This window comes from Puma concolor, chromosome A1 (assembly GCF_028749965.1).
Source record: "Puma concolor isolate L17-30 chromosome A1, mPumCon1.1.hap2, whole genome shotgun sequence".
NCBI lineage: Eukaryota > Metazoa > Chordata > Mammalia > Carnivora > Felidae > Puma > Puma concolor.
This window is the reverse complement of record NC_141667.1, coordinates 28,887,059-28,909,963: the sequence shown is the minus strand read 5'-3', so window position 1 is coordinate 28,909,963 and position 22,905 is coordinate 28,887,059. Positions and strand designations below refer to the sequence as shown.

The following is a 22,905-nucleotide window of genomic DNA, read 5'->3' as shown; positions in this document are numbered from 1 at the left end:
AATGTGAGACAGGAAACCATCAAAACCCTAGAGGAGAAAGCAGGCAACAACCTCTTTGACCTCAGCCGCAGCAATTTCTTGCTCAACACATCTCCAAAGGCAAGTGAATTAAAAGCAAAAATGAACTATTGGGACCTCACCAAGATAAAAAGCTTCTGCACTGCAAAGGTAACAATCAACAAAACTAAAAGGCAACTGAAGGAATGGGAAAAGATATTTGCAAATGATATATTGGATAAAGGGTTAGTATCCAAGAACTTCCCAAACTCAACACCTGAAAAACAAATAATCCAGTGAAGAAACGGACAGAAGACATGAATAGACACTTTTCCAAAGAAGACATCCAGATGGCCAACATACACATGAGAAGATGCTCAGCATCACTCATCATCAGGGAAGTACAAATCAAAACCATACTGAGATACCACCTCACATTGGTCGGAGTGGCTAAAATTAACAAATCAAGAAACAACAGATGCTGGCAAGGATGTGGAGAAATGGGAACCTTCTTGCACTGTTGGTGGGAATGCAAACTGGTGCAGATTCTCTGGAAAAGTGTGGAAGTTCCTTAAAAAAACAAAACAAAACAAAAAAACAATATAACTACCCTACGACCCAGCAATAGCACTACTAGGAGTTTACCCAAAGGATACAGGAGTGCTGATTCATAGGGGCACATATACCCCAATGTTTATAGCAGCACTTTCAACAATAGCCAAATTATGGAAAGAGCCTAAATGTCTATCAACTGATGAATGGATAAAGATGTGGTTTATATATATAATGGACTACTACTTGGCAATGAGAAAGAATGAAATCATGCTATTTGCAGCAACATGGATAGAACTGGAAGGTATTATGCTAAGTGAAATAAGTCAGTCAGAGAAAGACAGATATCATATGTTTTCACTCATATGTGGAACCTGAGAAACTTAACAGAAAACCATGGGGGAAGGGAAGGGGAAAAATAATTACAAACCTAGACGGAAGGAGGCAAACCATAAGAGACTCTTAAGTACAGAGAATAAAATGAGGGTAGATGGGTGGGCAGGGAGAGGGGAAAGTGGGTGATGGGCATTGAGGAGGGAACTTGCTGGGATGAGCACTGGGTGTTGTACGTATGCGATGAACCACAGGAATCTACCCCCAAAACCAGAAGTACACTGTACACACTGTATGTTAGCCAATTTGACAATAAATTATATTTAAAAAAAAAATCATCTGTGAAAATTTTAGCAATGTGAAATGTTAAATGTGAACTTGTATAGGAGGGTTTACATTGATGCAACAAGGTTCTGTCACCCATGTCCTGACTCATTGGGTTATTAGGTGATTTATTCTTAAAAGATGGAAGTGCCCCCTCTCTCTTGCCACGACATGGCCAATGTATTTTTTTTTTTTTAACTTTTTCTTAAAGAGTGAGTGCTGCATTGTTTGGATCCCAGAACATCTGGCTCACTGAGCCTGCAATAACATGCATCCTCACAGACAGAAGGTGAGCTGGGAGTTCAATATCAAAGAATCCTACACAGTGTGGCTCAGTCTCCACATGCGGTGGAGGCAAGCATGTGAGAGACAGCTGCAGGATGGCTGGGGGCTTTTATCCTTGCAGCGCCCAGCCCAGGTACACAGCCCAACCCACTTTAACTCTCTCATTCCATTTTAGACGCTGGAGAAATCAGCACACTCTTAAGTGGCTGTTGTGGCGAGCTTGCTGTTCATCAAAAGAAAAGAAAAAAGAACAAAAAGCCGAGTAGAGAGCCCTTCTATGCTAGAGAACTCCATTTCAGTGATGCGTGTTATGTTATTTTACTGTTCTAATGTAGCATTTTTAACACATCTCATAAAATTTTGCTCCAGAAGTGGTTTTGACTTTTCCCATATAACTTTTTTGTTTTGTTTTGTTTTGTTTTTGTTTTTGTTGTGTGTGTATATGCTGTATGTTTAAGCTGGCCAAGTGTTGGAAACCTGGGAAAGTCATGTGTGAAGGTCAAGTGGGTCTTCTTGTCCTGGGGCGCCTGTAGGGGGATCTGGGTGGACAGGGAGAATGCCAACCTTGGAAATCAACTGCTCCCCAGACACAGGAGGTGTTCAGATAAGTACTTCTGAGTTTCTTTCAAATGCAGCAGCCAGCTTTCTCTAAGAAATTTACACTTTTGGTAAAGGAGCTTTCTGGTTTTCGCTCAGCGTTTTGGTAAAAATTGCCAACATCCTTTGTTCGCTTCACGTTGTACAAAAGGATGTTTAAATTGATATCCTGTGTTAATTGGCACAGACTATAGTGAAGATTGGTAATTTCGCAAGTGCTCACTTTTAAAAATCTTAACCCAATGATGAAAAGAGAGTAAGTAAGTTTTGTTCTGCTGTTTTTGTTTTCACAAAATCATTTTTCACATGTTTTAAGCTGAACATAGTGATAGAATTCATAAATTGCCCTACTTGGGAAGAACATATATCAAAAAGCACAATCAGCTGAGCTCCTGTCTTGATCAGGAACCTCCTCTTGAAGGAACCTCCTCATATTCTAGTGTTACTTCCTCTGGCTCAACAGCATGAATGTGGGAACACCAGGATTGTCTATAAGCATGCCATCTGTTAATTAAGGTCAAAAAGAGAACCAGGAAGGGATGTGCTCTTTCAAGATTGAAATATACATGAGATATAGGAACCTACAGAGTATTACCCTATTTCAGAATTAGTACCTTATAAACATTTACATCTTTTGTGTCTACCAGCAATGTGCAATGGTGAGCAATAGGATGATTTCAATTAGTCGACACAAAATAAGTAATTCAGGCCCTCTTAGTTACAGGGTTTTATTCTCCTTCATTACTAAAACTTCTAAAAAATGAATTGACTTTTCTTATCTTCACTTCCTGAAAACCATTTAGTCAATTCTCTGCAATCTGGATTCTGGACTCCCCAAAATTACTCTGGTAAAGGCCACCAGTTATAAATACCATCTGCCAAGCCCAATGACCAGGTATCATGTTACTGAGTTATCCATCACTTTCCATACTTCCATTGGGTGTCTCATCCATTCATAAACCTAACAATTGCCTACATAATAGTGACTTGCAACCTCTCCTGCATCTGCTGTTATCAGATTGGATGTTTCTGTCTGCATTTCCCACAGACATTTCAAACTCAACTTGTCAAAAACTATTTCATCATTCACCAAAAGAAAAAAAAATCTTCCCCTTTCCCTGTGTTCATATTCCTGGATAGTACTGTTGTCACTCCAAGAGTACTGGATATTGAGCATTAGACATATTAAAAGCTCTGCAGGTGATTCTAATTTACAGCCAAGTTCACTGTGTAGGAGTTGGAAGAAGGATAATGAAGTTTATGTGACTTCTTTCAGAACTCTTAGTTCCCCAAGCATCTCTGGTTTTTTCTATATCCTTTCCCTGGGGGGTGGGGGGGGGTGGAATCTAGACTTCCACCTGGGACTTGGACAGTGTCTCTGCTGCTAACGGGTACCCAGACATAGACAGTCAAAGGGCAGAACACTGGCCCAAGACCTGGCAATGTGACATCCATGAGTAATACATTTCTTAGGTCAAAAGCACCCTGGTATTATTAGTGCCACTATGTGCTGGTAGCAACCTGCATATACTGCTCGAAAGTGATGGTGCCCAACTGCTCTTCATCCACAGCCTTGAACCTCTGCAGGGTCTCAAGGAGCTCTTCCTCCAGGGGTATGGGCCAAGGCATCGAGATTACTAATAGGAATTTCCGCCAGTCCACAAACGCTGAGTTAATTATTAATAAAGATGCTAACTCCTGCAACTAGAAGAAAACAGGAAATGCCATTGGAATATTTGTATGATTCTCTCTTGAAGCTCTATTGCTTCCTGTTTCTTTGTAAGGCATTCAGATGAAGCAAAGAGGAGTTTATATTGGTGAATAGAGCCAGTTCTCAGGCTTGTTCCCCAACTCACACCAGACAGTCCCTAGACAGTGTTTCACTTTTTGCTTCCTTGACATTTGGGTTTTTTGCTTACTGTTACACAACGAATTTACACATGTGACTTGACTCCAGTGATAGTACCTTTTTGACAGTGGAAGAATAAAGATTATAGAAGTGGCTAGGAAAGGGCCCTACAGCCAGTAGGGAGATACTATGGCCATTTTGTTTTCTGACACATCCGTAAGGAACAGGGCAAGAACTGCCAGAATCATCTACTGTTACTGGTTAGGATCATTCCTTCCTGAAGTAACAGATATAAATTCACAGGCTGAGCCTTATAGTCTCCATAATGTTTCATTGACTATTAACATCGTCATTCATTCTTTAAATGCTAAGCATGCACACGGTACATCTTACATTCAAGTTCATTTATATATTCATTCAAGTTTTATCGATTGCCTACTAAATTTCAGACACTGTACAAGTACTGGTGATTTTTTCTGTTTTTTATTCTTATTCTTATTATTTTATATTTATTTACTTATTTATTTTTTGAGACAGAGAGAGACAGAGCATGAGCAGGGGAGGGGAAGAGAGAGAGGGAGACACAGAATCTGAAGCAGGCTCCAGGCTCTGAGCTGTCAGCGTAGAGCCCGACGCAGGGCTCAAACTCACAAACTGCGATCATGACCTGAGCTGAAGTCGGATGCTTAACTGACTGAGTCACCCAGGCACCCTCGTACTGGTGATTTTTAAACTATTGACTTAATCAAATAAGAAGAATTCTGAGTTTTGAAAGCCAAACAAAATGGAAACTTACTTCAGTTTGAGTGAGGTGCATCCAAATACTAGGAAAGTTGTTTGTTCCAAGGTTCAGGGTTACCAAATCCAGCAGAATGTCAGTAAATGATTTATGTCCTATTATGCCTACAATACAATGAAAAATATTTTTTCAATTAGATTGTGTGACAGGGATTTTGTTTCTTTTGCTAAAATAGTACCCAAACGGGTATTTGTACAATCATTTTATTCATATTATTTAAAACTGTAAACTTTAGAGAAACAGAAGACATTTTAAAATGAAAATTATAATCAATTTCCTGATAAGCTCTCATTACTGTTTCTCAGAGAAGTCAAAATGTCTTTTTTTGGCTAGGTAATAAATCATTTCAGATTGGGCAAAATACTGAGACTTTATACTTTAATTTGGAAACTTCCTTCGACTTTGTGCTCAGAATAGGTCGAATTACAAAAGAAAAACAACTCTTGGTTTTCCTACATACAGTAGAGCACAAGAGCAAAATATTTTGGTGAGTATGGGATAAAGATGTCTCAAATACATGCAAATCATAGATTTTTTTAATGTTATTTTTTATTTTTTAAAATTTGCATCCAAATTAGTTAGAATAGATTTGTTTTTTTGTCAACTCAGGGACACTTGAGTTGTTAAACTACTGGATTGGAACTTATAATTTAATCATCTGGTTGGCTCACTATTCCAAAGTATTTCATAAAAGATCACCACACTTTAAATGCTTTGCGCTTATACACTAATGCATTTTATTCTGTCCAAAAGAGAAGTCTGTTTTGCCTGCCACTAATTTCAAATCACATGCACATGCATTAAAAAAGAAATAGAGATTTGAGGCTTCTGGGAAGATGGCGGCGTAGGAGGACCCTAAGCTCACCGCGTCCTGCGGATCACTTAGATTCCACCCACACCTGCCTAAATAACCCAGAAAATCGCCAGAAGACTAGCAGAATGGATTCTCCAGAGCCAAGCGCAGACGAGAGGCCCATGGAAGAGGGTAGGAAGGGCGGAGAGACGGTGCGCACTACACGGACTGGCAGGAGGGAGCCAGGGTGGAGGGGCAGCCCGCTGGCCAATCAGAGCCCGGAGTCTGGCTTGCAAAAGCGGAGGGGCTGGACGGAGTGTGTTTGGACAGTGAGCGGGACTTAACATCTGGAAGGTTATAAGTTAACAGCTCTGCTCGGAGAGTGGGAGGACTGGAGGACAACTGGAGGGAGAGTTGTTGAGCCATGGACAACAGAGCGCAGCTTGGTGGGGAACAAAGGCGCTCGCCAGTGCCATCTCCCTTGCCCATCCCCCAGCCAAAATCGCAAAGGGAACTGGTTCCTGCCAGGGAACTTGCTTGCACTGCCAAAACACCCAATGCTGTGTTTCTGTGGAACCATCCCTCCGGTGGCAGGTCTGACTCCCGCCTGGTGCCGCAGGGCCCCCTGAAGCTGATCTCCGAAGGAAAAGTGAGCTGAGTCTACCCCTCCCACCCTTGTGCACCTTGCCGGTCCACCCCAGCTAATACGCCAGATCCCCGGCACCACAAGCCTGGCAATATGCAAGTAGCCCGGACGGGCCACGCCATTCCACAGTGAATCCTGCCCCTAGGAGAGGGGAAGAGAAGGTACACACCAGTCTGACTGTGGCCCCAGCGGTGGGCTGGGGGCAGACATCAGGTATGACTGTGGCCCCACCCACCAACGCAAGTTATTCAAGACAGCACAGGGGAAGTGCCCCGCAGTCCCGCACCACTCCAGGGACTATCCAAAATGACAAAACAGAATAATTCCTCTCAAAAAAACATCCAGGAAATAACGACAGCTAATGAACTGATCAAAAACGATTTAAACAATATAACAGAAAGTGAATTTAGAATAATAGTCATAAAATTAATCGCTGGGCTTGAAAACAGTATAAAGGACAGCAGAGAATCTCTTGCTACAGAGATCAAGGGACTAAGGAACAGCCAGGAGGAGCTAAAAAATGCTATTAACGAGCTGCAAAATAAAATGGAGATGACCACAGCTTGGATTAAAGAGGCAGAGGAGAGAATACGTGAACTAGAAGATAAAGTTATGGAAAAAGAAGAAGCTGAGAAAAAGAGAGATAAAAAAAACCAGGAGTATGAGGGGAAAATTAGAGAACTAAGTGATGCACTAAAGAGAAATAATCTATGCATAATTGGTATTCCAGAGGAGGAAGAGAGAGGGAAAGGTGCTGAAGGTGTACTTGAAGAAATAATAGCTGAGAACTTCCCGGATCTGGGGAAGGAAAAAGGCATTGAAATCCAAGAGGCACAGAGAACTCCCTTCAGACGTAACTTGAATCGATCTTCTGCACGACGTATCATAGTGAAACTGGCAAAATACAAGGATAAAGAGAAAATTCTGAAAGCAGCTAGGGATAAATGTGCTCTAACATACAAAGGGAGACCTATAAGACTCGTGACTGATCTCGCTACTGAAACTTGGCAGGCCAGAAAGGAATGGCAGGAAATCTTCAATGTGATGAACAGACAAAAAAAATATGCAGCTGAGAATCCTTTATCCAGCAAGTCTGTCATTTAGAATAGAAGGAGAGATAAATGTCTTCCAAAACAAACAAAAACTGAAGGAATTCATCACCACTAAACCAGCCCTACAAGAGATCCTAAGGGGGATCCTGTGAGACAAAGTACCAGAGACATTGCTACAAGCATGAAACCTACAGACATCACAATGACTCTAAACCCATATCTTTCTATAATAACATTGAATGTAAATGGACTAAATGCGCCAACCAAAAGACATAGGGTATCAGAATGGATAAAAAAAACAAGACCCATCTATTTGCTGTCTACAAGAGACTCATTTTAGACCTGAGGACACCTTCAGATTGAGAGTGAGGGGATAGAGAACTATTTATCATGCTACTGGAAGTCAAAGAAAGCTGGAGTAGCCACACTTATATCAGACAAACTAGACTTTAAAGGCTGTAACAAGAGATGAAGAAGGGCATTATTATATAATCACAGGGTCTATCCATCAGGAAGAGCTAACAATTATAAATGTCTATGTGCTGAATACAGGAGCCCCCAAATATACAAAACAATTACTCACAAACATAAGCAACCTTATTGATAAGAATGTGGTAATTGCAGGGGACTTTAACACCCCACTCACAGCAATGGATAGATCATCTAGACACACAGTCAATAAAGAACCAAGGGCCCTGAATGATACATTAGATCAGATGGACTTGACAGATATATTTAGAACTCTGCATCCCAAAGCAACAGAATATACTTTCTTCTCGAGTGCACATGGAACATTCTCCAAGATAGATCACATACTGGGTCACAAAACAGCCCTTCATAAGTATATAAGAATTGAAATCATACCATGCATACTTTCAGACCACAATGCTATGAAGCTTGAAATCAACCACAGGAAAAAGTCTGGAAAACCTCCCAAATCATGGAGGTTAAAGAACACCCCACTAAAGAGTGAATGGGTCAACCAGGCAATTAGAGAAGAAATTAAAAAATATATGGAAACAAACGAAAATGAAAATACAACAATCCAAACGCTTTGGGACGCAGCGAAGGCAGTCCTGAGAGGAAAATACATTGCAATCCAGGCCTATCTCAAGAAACAAGAAAAATCCCAAATACAAAATCTAACAGCACACCTAAAGGAAAAAGAAGCAGAGCAGCAAAGACACCCCAAATCCAGCAGAAGAAGAGAAATAATAAAGATCAGAGCAGAAATAAACAACATAGAATCTAAAAAAACTGTAGAGCAGATCAACGAAACCAAGAGTTGGTTTTTTGAAAAAATAAACAAAATTGATAAACCTCTAGCCATGCTTCTCAAAAAGAAAAGGGAGATGACCCAAATAGATAAAATCATGAATGAAAATGGAATTATTACAACCAATCCCTCAGAAATAAAAGCAATTATCAGGGAATACTATGAAAAATTATATGCCAACAAATTGGACAACCTAGAAGAAATGGACAAATTCCTAAACACCCACACACTTTCAAAACTCAAACAGGAGGAAATAGAAAGCTTGAACAGACCCATAACCAGCGAAGAAATTGAATTGGTTATCAAAAATATCCCAACAAATAAGAGTCCAGGACCAGATGGCTTACCTGGGGAATTCTACCAGACATTTAAAGCAGAGATAATACCTATCCTTCTCAAGCTATTCCAAAACAGAGAAAGGGAAGGAAAACTTCCAGACTCTTTCTATGAAGCCAGTATTACTTTGATTACTAAACCAGACAGAGACCCAGTAAAAAAAGAGAACTATAGGCCAATATCCCTGATGAATATGGATGCAAAAATTCTCAATAAGATACTAGCAAATAGAATTCAACAGCATATAAAAAGAATTATTCACCATGATCAAGTGGGATTCATTCCTGGGATGCAGGGCTGGTTCAACATTTGCAAATCAATCAACGTGATACATCACATTAATAAAAGAAAAGATAAGATCCATACGATCCTGTCAATCAATGCAGAAAAAGCATTTGACAAAATTCAGCATCCTTTCTTAATAAAAACCCTCAAGAAAGTCGGGGTAGAAGGAACATACTTAAACACCATAAAAGCCATTTATGAAAAGCCCACAGCTAATCTAATCCTCAATGGGGAAAAACTGAGAGCTTTTTCCCTGAGATCAGGAACATGACAGGGATGTCCACTCTCACTGCTGTTGTTTAACATAGTGTTGGAAGTGCTAGCATCAGCAATTAGACAACAAAAGGAAATCAAGGGATCAAAACTGGCAAAGATGAAATCAAGCTTTCACTTTTTGCAGACGACATGATATTATACATGGAAAGTCCAATAGACTCCACCAAAAGTCTGCTAGAACTGATACATGAATTCAGCAAAGTTGCAGGATACAAAATCAATGTACAGAAATCAGTTGCATTCTTATACACTCACAATGAAGCAACAAAAAGACAAATAAAGAAACTGATCCTATTCACAATTGCACCAAGAAGCATAAAATACCTAGGGATAAATCTAACCAAAGATGTACAAGATCTGTATGCTGAAAACTATAGAAAGCTTATGAAGGAAATCGAAGAAGATATAAAGAAATGGAAAAACATTCCGTGCTCATGGGTTGGAAGAATAAATATTGTTAAAATGTCAATACTACCCAAAGCTATCTACACATTCAATGCAATCCCAATCAAAACTGCACCAGCATTCTTCTCGAAGCTAGAACAAGCCATCCTAAAATTCATATGGAACCACAAAAGGCCCTGAATAGCCAAAGTAATTTTGAAGAAGAAGACCAAAGCAGGAGGCATCACAGTCCCAGACTTTAGCCTCTACTACAAAGCTGTAATCATCAAGACAGCATGGTATTGGCATAAAAACAGACACATAGACCAATGGAATAGAATAGAAACCCCAGAACTAGACCCATAAAAGTATGGCCAACTAATCTTTGACAAAGCAGGAAAGAATATCCAATGGAAAAAAGAGAGTCTTTTTAAAAAATGGTGCTGGGAGAACTGGACAGCAACATGCAGAAGGTTGAAACTAGACCACTTTCTTACACCATTCACAAAAATTAACTCAAAATGGATAAAGGACTTGAATGTGAGACAGGAAACCATCAAAACCCTAGAGGAGAAAGCAGGAAAACACCTCTCTGACCTTAGCTGTAGCAATTTCTTACTTGACACATCCCCAAAGGCAAGGGAATTAAAAGCAAAAATGAACTACTGGGACCTTATGAAGATAAAAAGCTTCTGCACAGCAAAGGAAACAATCAACAAAACTAAAAGGCAACCGACAGAATGGGAAAAGATATTTGTAAATGACATATCAGACAAAGGGCTAGTATCCAAAATCTATAAAGAGCTCACCAAACTCCACACCCAAACAACAAATAATCCAGTGAAGAAATGGGCAGAAAACATGAATAGACACTTCTCTAAAGAAGACATCCGGATGGCCAATAGGCACATGAAAAGATGATCAACATCGCTCCTCATCAGGGAAATACAAATCAAAACCACACTCAGATATCACCTCACGCCAGTCAGAGTGGTCAAAATGAACAAATCAGGAGACTATAGATGCTGGAGAGGATGTGGAGAAACGCGAACCCTCTTGCACTGTTGGTGGGAATGCAAACTGGTGCAGCCCCTCTGAAAAACAGTGTGGAGGTTCCTCAAAAAGTTAAAAAATAGACCTACCCTATGACCCAGCAATAGCACTGTTAAGAATTTACCCAAGGGATACAGGAGTACTGATGCATGGGGGCACTTGTACCCCAATGTTTATAGCAGCACTCTCAACAATAGCCAAATTATGGAAAGAGCCTAAATGTCCATCAACTGATGAATGGATAAGGAAATTGTGGTTTATATATACAATGGAGTACTACGTGGCAATGAGAAAGAATGAAATATGGCCCTTTGTAGCAACGTGGATGGAATTGGAGAGTGTGATGCTAAGTGAAATAAGCCATACAGAGAAAGACAGATACCATATGTTTTCACTCTTATGTGGATCCTGAGAAACTTAACAGAAACCCATGGGGGAGGGGAAGGAAAAAAAAAAAAAGAGGTTAGAGTGGGAGAGAGCCAAAGCATAAGAGACTCTTAAAAACTGAGAACAAACTGAGGGTTGATGGGGGGTGGGACGGAGGGGAGTGTAGGTGATGGGCATTGAAGAGGGCATCTTTTGGGATGAGAACTGGGTGTTGTATGGAAACTAATTTGACAATAAATTTAATATAATAAAAAAAAGAAATAGAAAAACAAAATAAATAAATCTGCTTTAAAAATATCTGTCTAACCCCTCTGACAGAAGTACCTTCTAGAGTCAGGAAAGGCTCCTACATGTATTTGGATATTTCAGGTCCAGAGTAATAGCTATACTTCCTTGTTTAGAAATAAAAAGAGTAGAACATAGATGTAGCATTTCACATTTTTGTTTTTGCACCTGAATTTTTAGTATTTATAAAAGTCCAATGTGAACTTTATCATTTCTTCTAGCATTTAAGAAAATGCATTAATCCTTTTAAAATCAGTGGCTCAGACCAAATACATAATTTTGAGATTTGGAAGTTAGTTTTCTGGGTGGCAAGAGCAGACTTTTTCTTTGATATGACTGGACATCTGATAGGTTGTTCAGAAATAAATTCTCTATCCTTTTTGATCAAACCTGAGTATCCAATTTTATAGAGATGAGAAATTTTTCCCAGGTAGTAGAATTTTCAGTAAAATGAACTTTATTTTCAGTAAAAAACACATTGGTTTTTAGATAAGTTAAAAATGAATCATTCATGAGGTGCCTGGATGGCTCAGTCCATTAAGCATTCAACTCTTGATTTCAGCTCAGGTCATTATCTTGTGGTTGTGGGACTGAGCCCCGTGTCTGGCTCTGTGCTGGGTTTGGAGCCTGCTTGGGATTCTCTCTTCCTCTCCCTCTGCCTCTTCTCTGCTCACATGTGCATGCTCACACACACACTCTTTCTCTCAAAATAAACAATAAACATTTTTTTAAAAAGGAAAGAAATCATTCATGTTCCTCAATATGAAACTGTAAATAAAATCTATTTTATGAAACCATGAAGAGTCTCTAAGTATTTAAAAATTCTGGTAGATATGCAATATATTTCCACTGTCTTTAATAGCTATGGTGCAAGTAAAGTGTTGTAAGATATTAGTTCCAGCTTACATAGGAATTGATCTGGTGACTGTAGTGCGAAAGGTGAAACTATTTTAATATTTGACCTTGTCCATTACATATGCCCCAAGGCATATGGCAATATGATCTTCACATAAAATGGGATAACACAAACATAAACTTAGAAATTTTGTTCATGGGGGTGCCTGGATAGATCATTTGGTTAAGCATCTGACTCTTGATTTCAGCTCAGATTTTGGGCCCAAATTTGAGTTCCATACTCACAGCTCGGAGCCTGCTTAGGATTCTCTCTCCCCTCTCTTTGCCTCTCCCCTGCTTACATGCATGCTCTCTCTCTCTCTTTCAAAATAAATTAAAAAAAAAAAAAGAAATTGTGTTCATTGATTTAAAAAATACCCCTTTTCAATTTGGCTCTAAGTTAGTTATCTAAAGCAACTGTCATTTAGAATTATGCAGGAAAGATGTTAATTGTATGCCAGGCCTAAAGGAATTCAGATCATAATCATCGCCTAGACACCCTTTGTAATAACTCTGCAAAATATGACATCAAAATGACACCATTGCTTAGAAGGATCTCCTCCATCCATAGAACGTGAACAACTGTGTGGATGTAGAAGTGATCTTAGAAAGGTACAGGAAAACCAATCTTTGGATTTTGGCTTTGTTTGTCTGGTAAGATGCCAAATGCCTTTTACATTTGATGTGAAGACTGGTTACTGTGTTACTTTTAAATTTCAGATTAAAAAGAATTTGTTTTTGCTCTGATGAATGACGAAGTCCACATTTGTCATATTACTAATCACTTTCATAATGGCTTTCCGAGTTTGATGAACAAGAGGAATTAGGTCTTGTGTCACCAGTTGAAGATGGTATTCTTGTATTCCATAAGTGGATAGCTTTCCTAGGGTCAAAGTTATTAATGTCTGGAGAGTTCAACTGAATTATCAAGAGATCCGTCATACTTTCAGCCTTGATCGTGGCACGCATTTGTGATTTGGCACGTTTCATCTGACTAAAGCCACGTTCTGCTTCTGCAGAACTTGCAGGGAGCGTCAGTACTAGGTCCACTAATGTCAGGATATTTGGATATTTGTGCAAGTAAACAGAATTCACAAAATCCCAGGTCAATTTGCAGATGTTCTGAAATCTAGGGGGAAGAATGAAAAGTGTAAAAAATTGAGACTCTCAAGGTTCATTCAAATATTTATAAAATACCAACTATGCTTACCTAGCATAAATCTCTAATTTCAACATGCTCCATTCAGTGTCCACTTCATCGATTTCCACATTGGCAGCTTCCAGTAGTGGTTCATAGTGGGCAGTCAAGATGGATACCTCTTTTTCTCCAAATTCTGCCATCAATATATGAGAGAAAAAGTCACATACATGAAAGAAACCGACAGTCAAAGACCAACGGTTAGAAGTTGGTGCATATAGGGTACCTTGATTTATCTTTGTGGGCCACAGTTTAAAGCTTCCAATCACAGTAGCCTTCACCACATCTTGGCTGGCATCTCTGAAACAACCTTGCAGCCTCTTGACAAGATGTGTTAAGACCGTGCTTCTCACATCAGAAATGTTTCCCTTTCCTCCCAGGCAGTTACCATGAAAGTGTGTGGCTGAATCTACCTGACGTTCCTTTGGTCCTGGTCTGGGGAGGAAAAGAAAAATCCCCCAGATAAACAATTAAATGAAAAAGCACCTGACAAACAATGTCCCCAATCAAACTGTCTAGTTTGACAGACCCTCAGACCATTCCCCAATTCCTCACCTTGTTTTATACATTCTGAGCATTTCCAGTGTTGACTCTAATGAGGCAAATACATCAGCAATGGAAGAGTTTCTGTTCTGATTGACACGGGAAAGAATGCTAAGGACATTAATGACATCCACTAAGAAATGGACGAATTTAACAATGTCTGCTTGGAGAAGGAACTCCAGGAGTTCATTGGCTTTCTGGTGACTAGTGTCATTTCTGCCCTCAACTGCCTGTAACATAGATCGGGAAGAGAATAGCCGTTTATCTTTCTCAAGATTATTCTTTCAAATTTCTCAATAAAAATATTCTCTGTCAGTCTGGCAAACTAAAATAGTGTGGTATTTCAAAATGACTTACTGAATGTAGTTGCTGGACTATCGCAGGATATCCCCTGAGAAAGTTCTGGAGGGCTGCCTGTAATCCCTGAAGCCACCTCCTGCCCCCTACTCGAGAAGGCAGCACAGGGCGAAGGTGAAGGCCTTTGAAAGCAGTTATCAGAGAACTCTTGTGGACAGGAGAACTGTGGTAGAAGTAGTAGATGCTGTGAAGAAGGCCTCTGACATCATTGTACAGGGGAACGCTCTGGAAGACCGCCCTGTAAGACAGTTCAAGATGATGTGCAAAGCAGTACACAGTCAGTGCTCGTGGCTGGATTTCTCTGAAGAGCATGGCCACCCCGTTGTTTTCTCCCTCTGAGCCAGGGGCACCATCACTTCCAAAACCAACCAGTTTCTTCGCCCAGTCTTGGTTCGATAGCTTAAGTTGAAGATTTCGCTCTAGAGTTTTCTCGATGGCATTTCTTATTTCCAAAGGATCCTTCTTTTCTACTGTCTGTACCCCAACAATTTGGCAATGCACTTTTCCTGCACATGCAAACTGCACGTAGACAAGTTCAGCTTTCTCGGTTGAGCTGTCTGTGATTCCGTCACTGAGGACAGAGAAAAATTTACTTTGTTCTAGTTTCTCTCTTAGATTTCTCCGTTCCACTTCAGCGATAAAATACGTGAACGTTCTTGCTGATTTGTTAGTTCTGAATACTGGGCCGATATCGACACCCTTCATATCATCCAACTTGCACATCCAGATAAAGTCTTTGAGGGGGCGTCCCGTCTTGGCGATAGCATGGCATGATCTGAATAAGTTTTCTATTCTCCCTAGGGTGACTTTGCTCATGGTCGTCACCATGAACTCTGTGGTGGCTCGGTTCACTGGAGAACCACTTGTTGCTTCCATTAGTGAAGCCTTGGCATGGGCCTCACTGAGATGATGTGCATTGAGAAATTCAGTCCTAAAGTTGTCAGTGCCATAAAAAAAACTCACTTGATTTCCCCGTGACTTTACTCCATGCTTACGACACAGGCCACAGAACATAAGATTTAGTATCTCATCATATATAAGCCAAGGGTATTTTTTAAGCCAGATTTTCAAAAATTGATTATTCCTCTTTGGAAGATAATGGTCAAGCTTCTGCGGACTTTTCTGCTTTCCAGTGACTCGGTTCACATCGCCTGGAGGACCCCTGCCTTTAAAATAACTCCATGTTGTTATTTTCAGTAATCACCAATCTCTACCTTTAGTTTTGGTTAATATCTGCCCCCAACACTTGCTCATTATTTCTGGAAGATGTTACAGCAAATGTTTATGAGTGGGATGTCAGGCATTCTGGTCAGCACTTTAAGTAGCTTATATCATTTAACCCTCATAATCCCTTATCCCTATTTTATAGTTAAGAAAATGGACCAATCACTTGTCATTTTATAAACAAAAGCACTAGGGCATAGAGAGGTTAATTAATTTGTCTGATGTCACAGTGCTTGTATGTGGGGAGCTGGGGATCACTAGCAGGCAGTCCTACTCTGCAGCCCCCATGTTTACATCACTATTACAGGTTTCTCATAGCAAAGGGTGCTATGTTCTTCTTCACTCTAGAATATGTTTCTCTTTGCATAAGAGGGACATTGTTTTTTGCTGACATTTGCTTCCTGTGGTGAGAAAAAAAATAATAGGACACACACATCAGCAGGCCTACAAGATTCACCTTGGACATCACTTCCATCCCACCAAAGGCCCACCTTCTCCGGCTGTGTTGTAGCCAACCTGTTCATTTAGCCCAACCTGAAAGGGCTTTAGGCTTTGAGACCCATCCGAGATGGTTTCAAGGAGCTATGCCTCATGCCTCAACTTTGTCTTTACCCAAAGGTATAAATTTTGAAACATGCTTGTCAGAGAGTGAAATATATATATATATATTCATATATATATTACATATATATTTCACATATATATTACATATATAATATATATTACATATATATTTCACATGTATTACATATATAGTATATATAATTCACATGTATTACATATATAATATATATATTTCATATATAATATATTATATATTATATAACATATATAATATATTATATGTATGTATTATATTATGTATTATAATACATATTATATAATATGTATTATATGTATGTATGTATATATGTATTTTTATATATATTATATAATATATTTTTATATAATATATATATTTTATATATTTTTATATATTTATATATATTATATATATTTATATATATTTTATATATTTATATATATTTTATATATTTTTATATATTGTATAATATATTTTTATATATTTATATATATTTTATATATATTATATATTTTTATAATATATAAATATTATATATATATAAAAATATATTTATATATATATTTATATAAAATATATATATAATATATAAAATATATTTTTATATATTATATATATTTATATATATATATTTATATATTTTTTATATATTTGTATATATTTTATATATATTATATATTTTTTATATATATTTTATATATTTATATATATTTTATATATATTTTTATATATATTATATAATATATTTTTATATATTATATATTATATATATGTAATATATGTAATATATATGTAATATATATATATGTAATATAATATATTATATGTATGTATTATATTATGTATTATAATACATATTATATAATATGTATTATATGTATGTATGTATGTATATATGTATTTTTTTTCTGTACAGAAGGACAGAAGAATTTAAATCACCCAAAGCAATGTCCTAAAATAGTTTCTCTCTGAAGGCAGGGAGCCTAGACCATATATTTATTTCCCTCCTGCAACTTCTGTGACCCTACTGATCATTAAACTATATTGTCCTATTTTATAATCTAATGCAAAAGTGTAATATGTGTTTGTGTAATATTATACTAAAATACCTTATGTCAACATACAAGCTCAGTGTTTCGTTTTGTTTCACTGCTTTACTGTCCTAGGTTGACTGCTCAGCTAGATTTTAAACTCTTTTGCAGAAAGAACCACACTTACTTCCTTTGTGCTCCATAATGGCAAGATGAGTGTGAGCATGTGGCAGACGTTTCAGAAAATAAACATTCCCTATTGATTTTCATGATCTCATAGCTCTTAACGTCTTTTACTGGAAAACCTTTGACATTGGTCAATCTGCTTCTGCTTTTCTTACCTTATTTGCATCTAACTTCTATTTGCCTTTTAATCAGCTTTTTGGTAGTTGTTACTCTTAGCCCCATTTTGCTCCCCTGCCAAAATCAAATCCTAAATATTACTGTTTTCATGGAAAGGGACTCTCCTTGTAGTTGATACCTCCTGACTTCATTTTCATCCCTACACTGTCATTCTCCCACACAAGGCCTTCAGCACCAGGCTGCTGCCTGCTCGACACACACAAATGCTGGTGAACACATGAATGAATACACAAAGAAAGAAGTGAAAGAAGTCTCATTGCTGACAGAAAGGACGTGAACTTTTGCTACCGATTTAGCTAGCTTTTACGTTTTTAGCTTTATGAACAGAATTTCCAGAAGGTGTTATCTTGAATTCTGAGCACATACTTTCATTTGCCTAATGCAAATTCTCTAACTTCATGAGAATATGTTTCCTCCTAAAGTTACAGCTGAAACCCTGCCCACAGACAGTTTTAACAGGTCCAAAATCTTCTAGATTTACTACTGCATTTCCGTGATCTGAATCTACATAGCGGAAGGAGTTCACCCACTGAGAGAACCACAGGACATATGGGGGCTACTCCTTTTTGCACCAATCCCTAGATTTTGCCACCTGGAGAGATATCCCTGTTAATAACATCAGTCCTTCTCTATCACCCTTTCTAAGAAATCTTTCTACAGTTTTTGATTTGTGTAAAGTCAGACTAATTTAAGCAGGTTTCAGATTAAAATATGGGGCTTATATCCCTGCAAATATTGGTGCCATATTTGTATAATTTCCTCAGAGATACTAGCTTAGAAAGATCCACAGAACTTTCTAATGATTTCCCCCCACCCCCCCACCCCCCACCAGTGCCCTCAGTCCTGTCTTTCTGTTAGTTGAGGCTTGGTAGAGAAACAGAGCAGTATCTGTGGCTCTCTCAGAGTCTCTTTCTCCCTGTAACCCACTCACATCATTGGGCTCTAAATATCTTTGATAATCTTTTCCTGCATGTCCTTTTCAAGCCACTTTGAGACTTCACAATCTGGCCACAAGGTCTTTATAGTCCTCAAATACTGCCTCTTTCCCCATCTGGTCTGTTTGCTGTTCCATGAATATGTCATGCATGCAACCTCAAAAATCTTAATGTCTACTCTATTTTCCCCTTTGTCTGGAACACCCTGCCCCTGCTTTTCTTCCTGGAAGGTTCCATTCAAAATTCTCCTCTGGGCTAACCCTTATGCTGACCCACAAAGGCAGCAATAACTACTTCCTCCTTTGAATTCTTGTAAAAACCATGTAGCTGAATGATCTAGCTTAGCCACCACAGACAAGAGTTCTGTTTGTGCTTTCTGTCTCTGAGACCAATCACTGAATCTCTGGGTCTCTAAAAGAGGTTCAAAGGAGGGGCCCCTGTCAGTTTTTAGAACAATATTAGAGCCCTGAATAACTAAATGCTGCCTCCCTTGAAGAAGGGATAAGGGTGTAGAATTTGCTGGACTGTGTTCTCTCTGGAGAGCCTCTCAGCAGAAGCAAAAACAGCCATGAACCAAATCTCTATAGGCATTACATGGAGTACTGATGGGCTTACAAAGAAAAGGAGTTCTTGTGGTTTAAGTACGGACAGAGGAACATTGCTAAAGTGTTCTAGTTTCAACAGACTCCAAATTGCTTTCATTGGACAAAGACTGTCTTCATGATGTGCTTGGCACTTGATGTTTAGAGACAAGACGTACCTACTCAGAGCTTAATGCAGTACACAAAATGAATGCTTTTGTTTGGGATGTTTTTGGTCCATGGGGGAGCCATAAACCCTGTGGCTTAATTCTATCAGGTGGTGTTTTTTTGTTGTTTGTTTTTTTTCTGGAAATGTTCCAGGGTAATGGTGTAGGTGCCTATTATGGTATGTGTACCTTCAGGATATCGAGCTAACATTTTGGATAATAATTAGAAGGGTTTGTATCACTATTGTATAACATTACATATTATATAAAAATAAGGTATTACTATAATTATATAATTAAATCACAATGGCTTATATATTACACTTAAATTGCACATTTTATGTTCCAGACACTTTCTAAACACTTAACATATATTAATCACTTTAATAACTCATAGCAGCTCCATTGAAATACCCCATTTTCCAAATGAGGAAAGTGAGTCAGAGAGAGGCTAAATAACTTGCCCAAGATCATACTAATCAATCATTTGATGAATGGTGCCACTGAAAAGAACTGTCTGACTCTTCTTATCCTTGGATGGGTCTTCTTACTCATCCAGCCATGGGTAAGAAGTGAATCAACATGGAAATGCTGGGATGGGGCCTGACACATGGAGCCTGACACCATGCCAACATTGGCTATTGTTATAATTTGGAAGATATTCGCTACATCTCATTCTGTGCTGGGAGTATGCTCGTGGGAATCCCTGGGACAGTCAATGAAAGAATGTCTTGCTGAACCACTGGATGCCTCTTACTTAAGCTGCTCCTAAGAGTCTAAGGTATGGATCTTTGCTGGGTGGCAAGAAAAATGCTAGGATGACAAGTTGTTTCATTGTATTTTGCATGATCTTGTATGATGATCATGCATAAGGCCATTTTTCTTTTCTGGCCTATTTGTAACGATCATATCAACAAATGATATTTTATGTCTCATGACTACATTTACCAAAGGAGATTTAGAATCATCACAAGTGGCAGAATTTGACCAGGAAAGGAGTGTTGAATATAAGCATTACAATATACAATGCATTTTCAATTTTTCCATTATCTTTAGCAAGGACTATTTTAACAAAGACTTTTATTTTTCAAGTGGGGTAGCCAATACTCAGCAGAAAACTCCTTAAGCTTTAGTTCTTTCCATTTATATACTGATAGTAGTTACTCATAAGTATTTAAGGTCACTTGTTTTACTTAAAGATTATCCATTTCCCTCAATAATTTTATTTTTGTAGCATAATTAAAAGTTACCAAAGTGGAACTTCGGACATTATAAGGAGTGAGCATTACCACTCCTTATAAATTTGCTAAGACATCTTGCTGTGAGCCTGGTAATATGATGACTGTTATGTGCAAATATGTTTGCTTTTTTTCCTAGAGAAAATCCATCTGTTCATCATATTTTATCATATTTTAGTGAGCTTTAAAGTTGCATCTTAGATACCATAGGTTACCCTGGCATATATGAAGTCGTTTATGGAAATGATCATGTTTCTTGGCTTAAAAATAACGGCAATTTTCAAGTTCAAGGAAGAAATTCTGTAGGATTGTCCATTTAGAAATGTGCCACTACCAGCCACTTGCTCCAAACTGATCACTTCAACTAAGGTGGTCTTTGGCAACTGTAGGGGTCCTAAGGTAAATACAGTGGAAAGTACCATGAAAGATTGATTTCCAATTCTCAGAAGGAATATGACAAAAGACATCACTTAAAAGATGGATGGCGGTGTATCATTTAAGGCACTGAAAACAACTGCAGAGCTGAGGAAGAAAGACTAAAGACAGAGGGTCTTTTGGGGGCTCAGGGAGTTGGGGGGAAGGGTGAGTTGCACTTATTGGGCTTCCTCAGGGAGGGGCAACGTCAGGGTTTGCAGCCTGGCTTCAAAAATGTCATCACAGAACTGTGACTCTGGGGTGCAGAAAATGGAATGGAATGATTCTTATTTTACCTTCCCTTTATGACATTAGCAAGAATAATAACAATGCGTATGACTTTTATTGATAGACTACCTGATACTGTGCTAAGGTTTTACATGTACTTGAAAAGCAAGCAACAACAGCAACAAATATATGTGTGTGTGTTAAAATAGTATAATTGAGCCAATAATAAAGAGTTTAAACTGATTGCTTATAGACCATAACTCATTTTGAACCGTGAAGTCTCCCAAATCTCACAGTATTATATAGCCTCGTAAGTTCTGCAGTAACTACACCAGTTATTCTTAAATATGTGTCAATTCTCCAGCTCGGGTGGGTGGAGATGGTTTCCAAGACAGAGAAGACCTCCCCATCTGTTTGCCTGTGGTTCATGCAGTTGGGGAACAAGAGGCAAAGCAGTCTCCTGATTCTTTCCCTGAACATCCACACCCATGCCTCTTATCCGCACACTGTCTAGTGGCTGTTCCTTGAACTTTAAATATTCTGTGTATCCCTGCCATCAAACCACTCTTCTTCCATATCCTTCCTCTGAGGTATTATCCCACCAAATTTTCCCTGACCAACGTCATTGCTCGCTGATCCTCTTTTGCTCTGCATTCTTGAGCACTTTTAAAAAGTTGATACTCCGTTCCAGAAAGAACCTAAATAGAACTTTATATTTTCTTCTTCGTTACTTTTCAAATTACACTCTGAGTCTGTCAGTCAAGTGGTTTTCCTTTTACATCTACTTTTTAAAATGTATATATAACTATCTCCTGCCTCCCCCCTTTCCTTTCTTCCCTCTTCCTTCCTCTTTCTACCATACTTTGAAAGCTGTTGCATTCTACCATATTCAGAAAACAAACAAATGTATCAGTTGACATATTTTAGTCCCAATGGTGTCTAGAATTAATCTTCTAAGACATACACATGTCAACTTATAGCTGCTATTTGTTATTTGTTTTTAAACTTTTAGTTGAAATGCAGGCTCTAGACTTGAGGTTGGATCCAAGGATGTACCGTGGTTATCATCGTGAATACTAAGGTTCTTAAAAAGGGATTAGAAGTGGTTGATAATTTTCAAAATCCACTTCCACCTACTCACATGCCCACAAATGCTTTTAGTTTTGACCTGCTAATTGGATGATTTCCTTCCCATCACCCTAGGGTAGGATTAAGGCAAATCGTATTTCATATTCAGAATCTTTATACATGCATCTTTTTTAATGTAAAAAATGGTGTGAATAAAATGAAGAGCAAAAGCAAATTTGGAGAAGGAAATATGTAATAAGAGGGCACTGTGAAACCTATACAAAGGGCAAGAGAATGGAATCTGCCTGAACAAAAGAAGGAAGGGATTTCATGGGTTGGGTTTATAAAACTGTGATTTTTTTTTTTTTACACCTGCTGATGGCCACATTTCCTTCCTGCCCAAATATTGCCGGCCAGAGTTGGTACACATCCACAGCTGCCATGTGTGCCTTTATGTATTGAAGGTGTAGACTTGCTCACGTTGATTAGTTGCACTGACATGTAGAGGTTCTCCCAAGGGGCACGTGGTTACACCTGTTTCACCCAGTGGGCTTAGCAAAGAGGCGTTCAGA

General features: G+C 38.5%; 1 protein-coding gene across 1 annotated transcript in view; it reads right to left on the bottom strand.

The window, feature by feature from the left end:
• Positions 1 to 11,943: 11,943 nt before the first annotated feature.
• The window catches only part of SPEF2 (sperm flagellar and cilia associated 2), a 150,302-nt gene continuing 139,340 nt past the window's right edge, over positions 11,944 to 22,905 (bottom strand). Inside the window, exons 31-35 of the mRNA XM_025923764.2 lie at positions 14,502 to 15,667; positions 14,157 to 14,374; positions 13,828 to 14,036; positions 13,614 to 13,737; positions 11,944 to 13,532 (exon numbers count right to left, since the gene is read on the bottom strand). Of these exons, the coding sequence (XP_025779549.2) occupies positions 13,181 to 13,532; positions 13,614 to 13,737; positions 13,828 to 14,036; positions 14,157 to 14,374; positions 14,502 to 15,667 (2,069 nt within the window). The 3' untranslated portion in view covers positions 11,944 to 13,180. The remainder of the gene's footprint in view (positions 13,533 to 13,613; positions 13,738 to 13,827; positions 14,037 to 14,156; positions 14,375 to 14,501; positions 15,668 to 22,905) is intronic.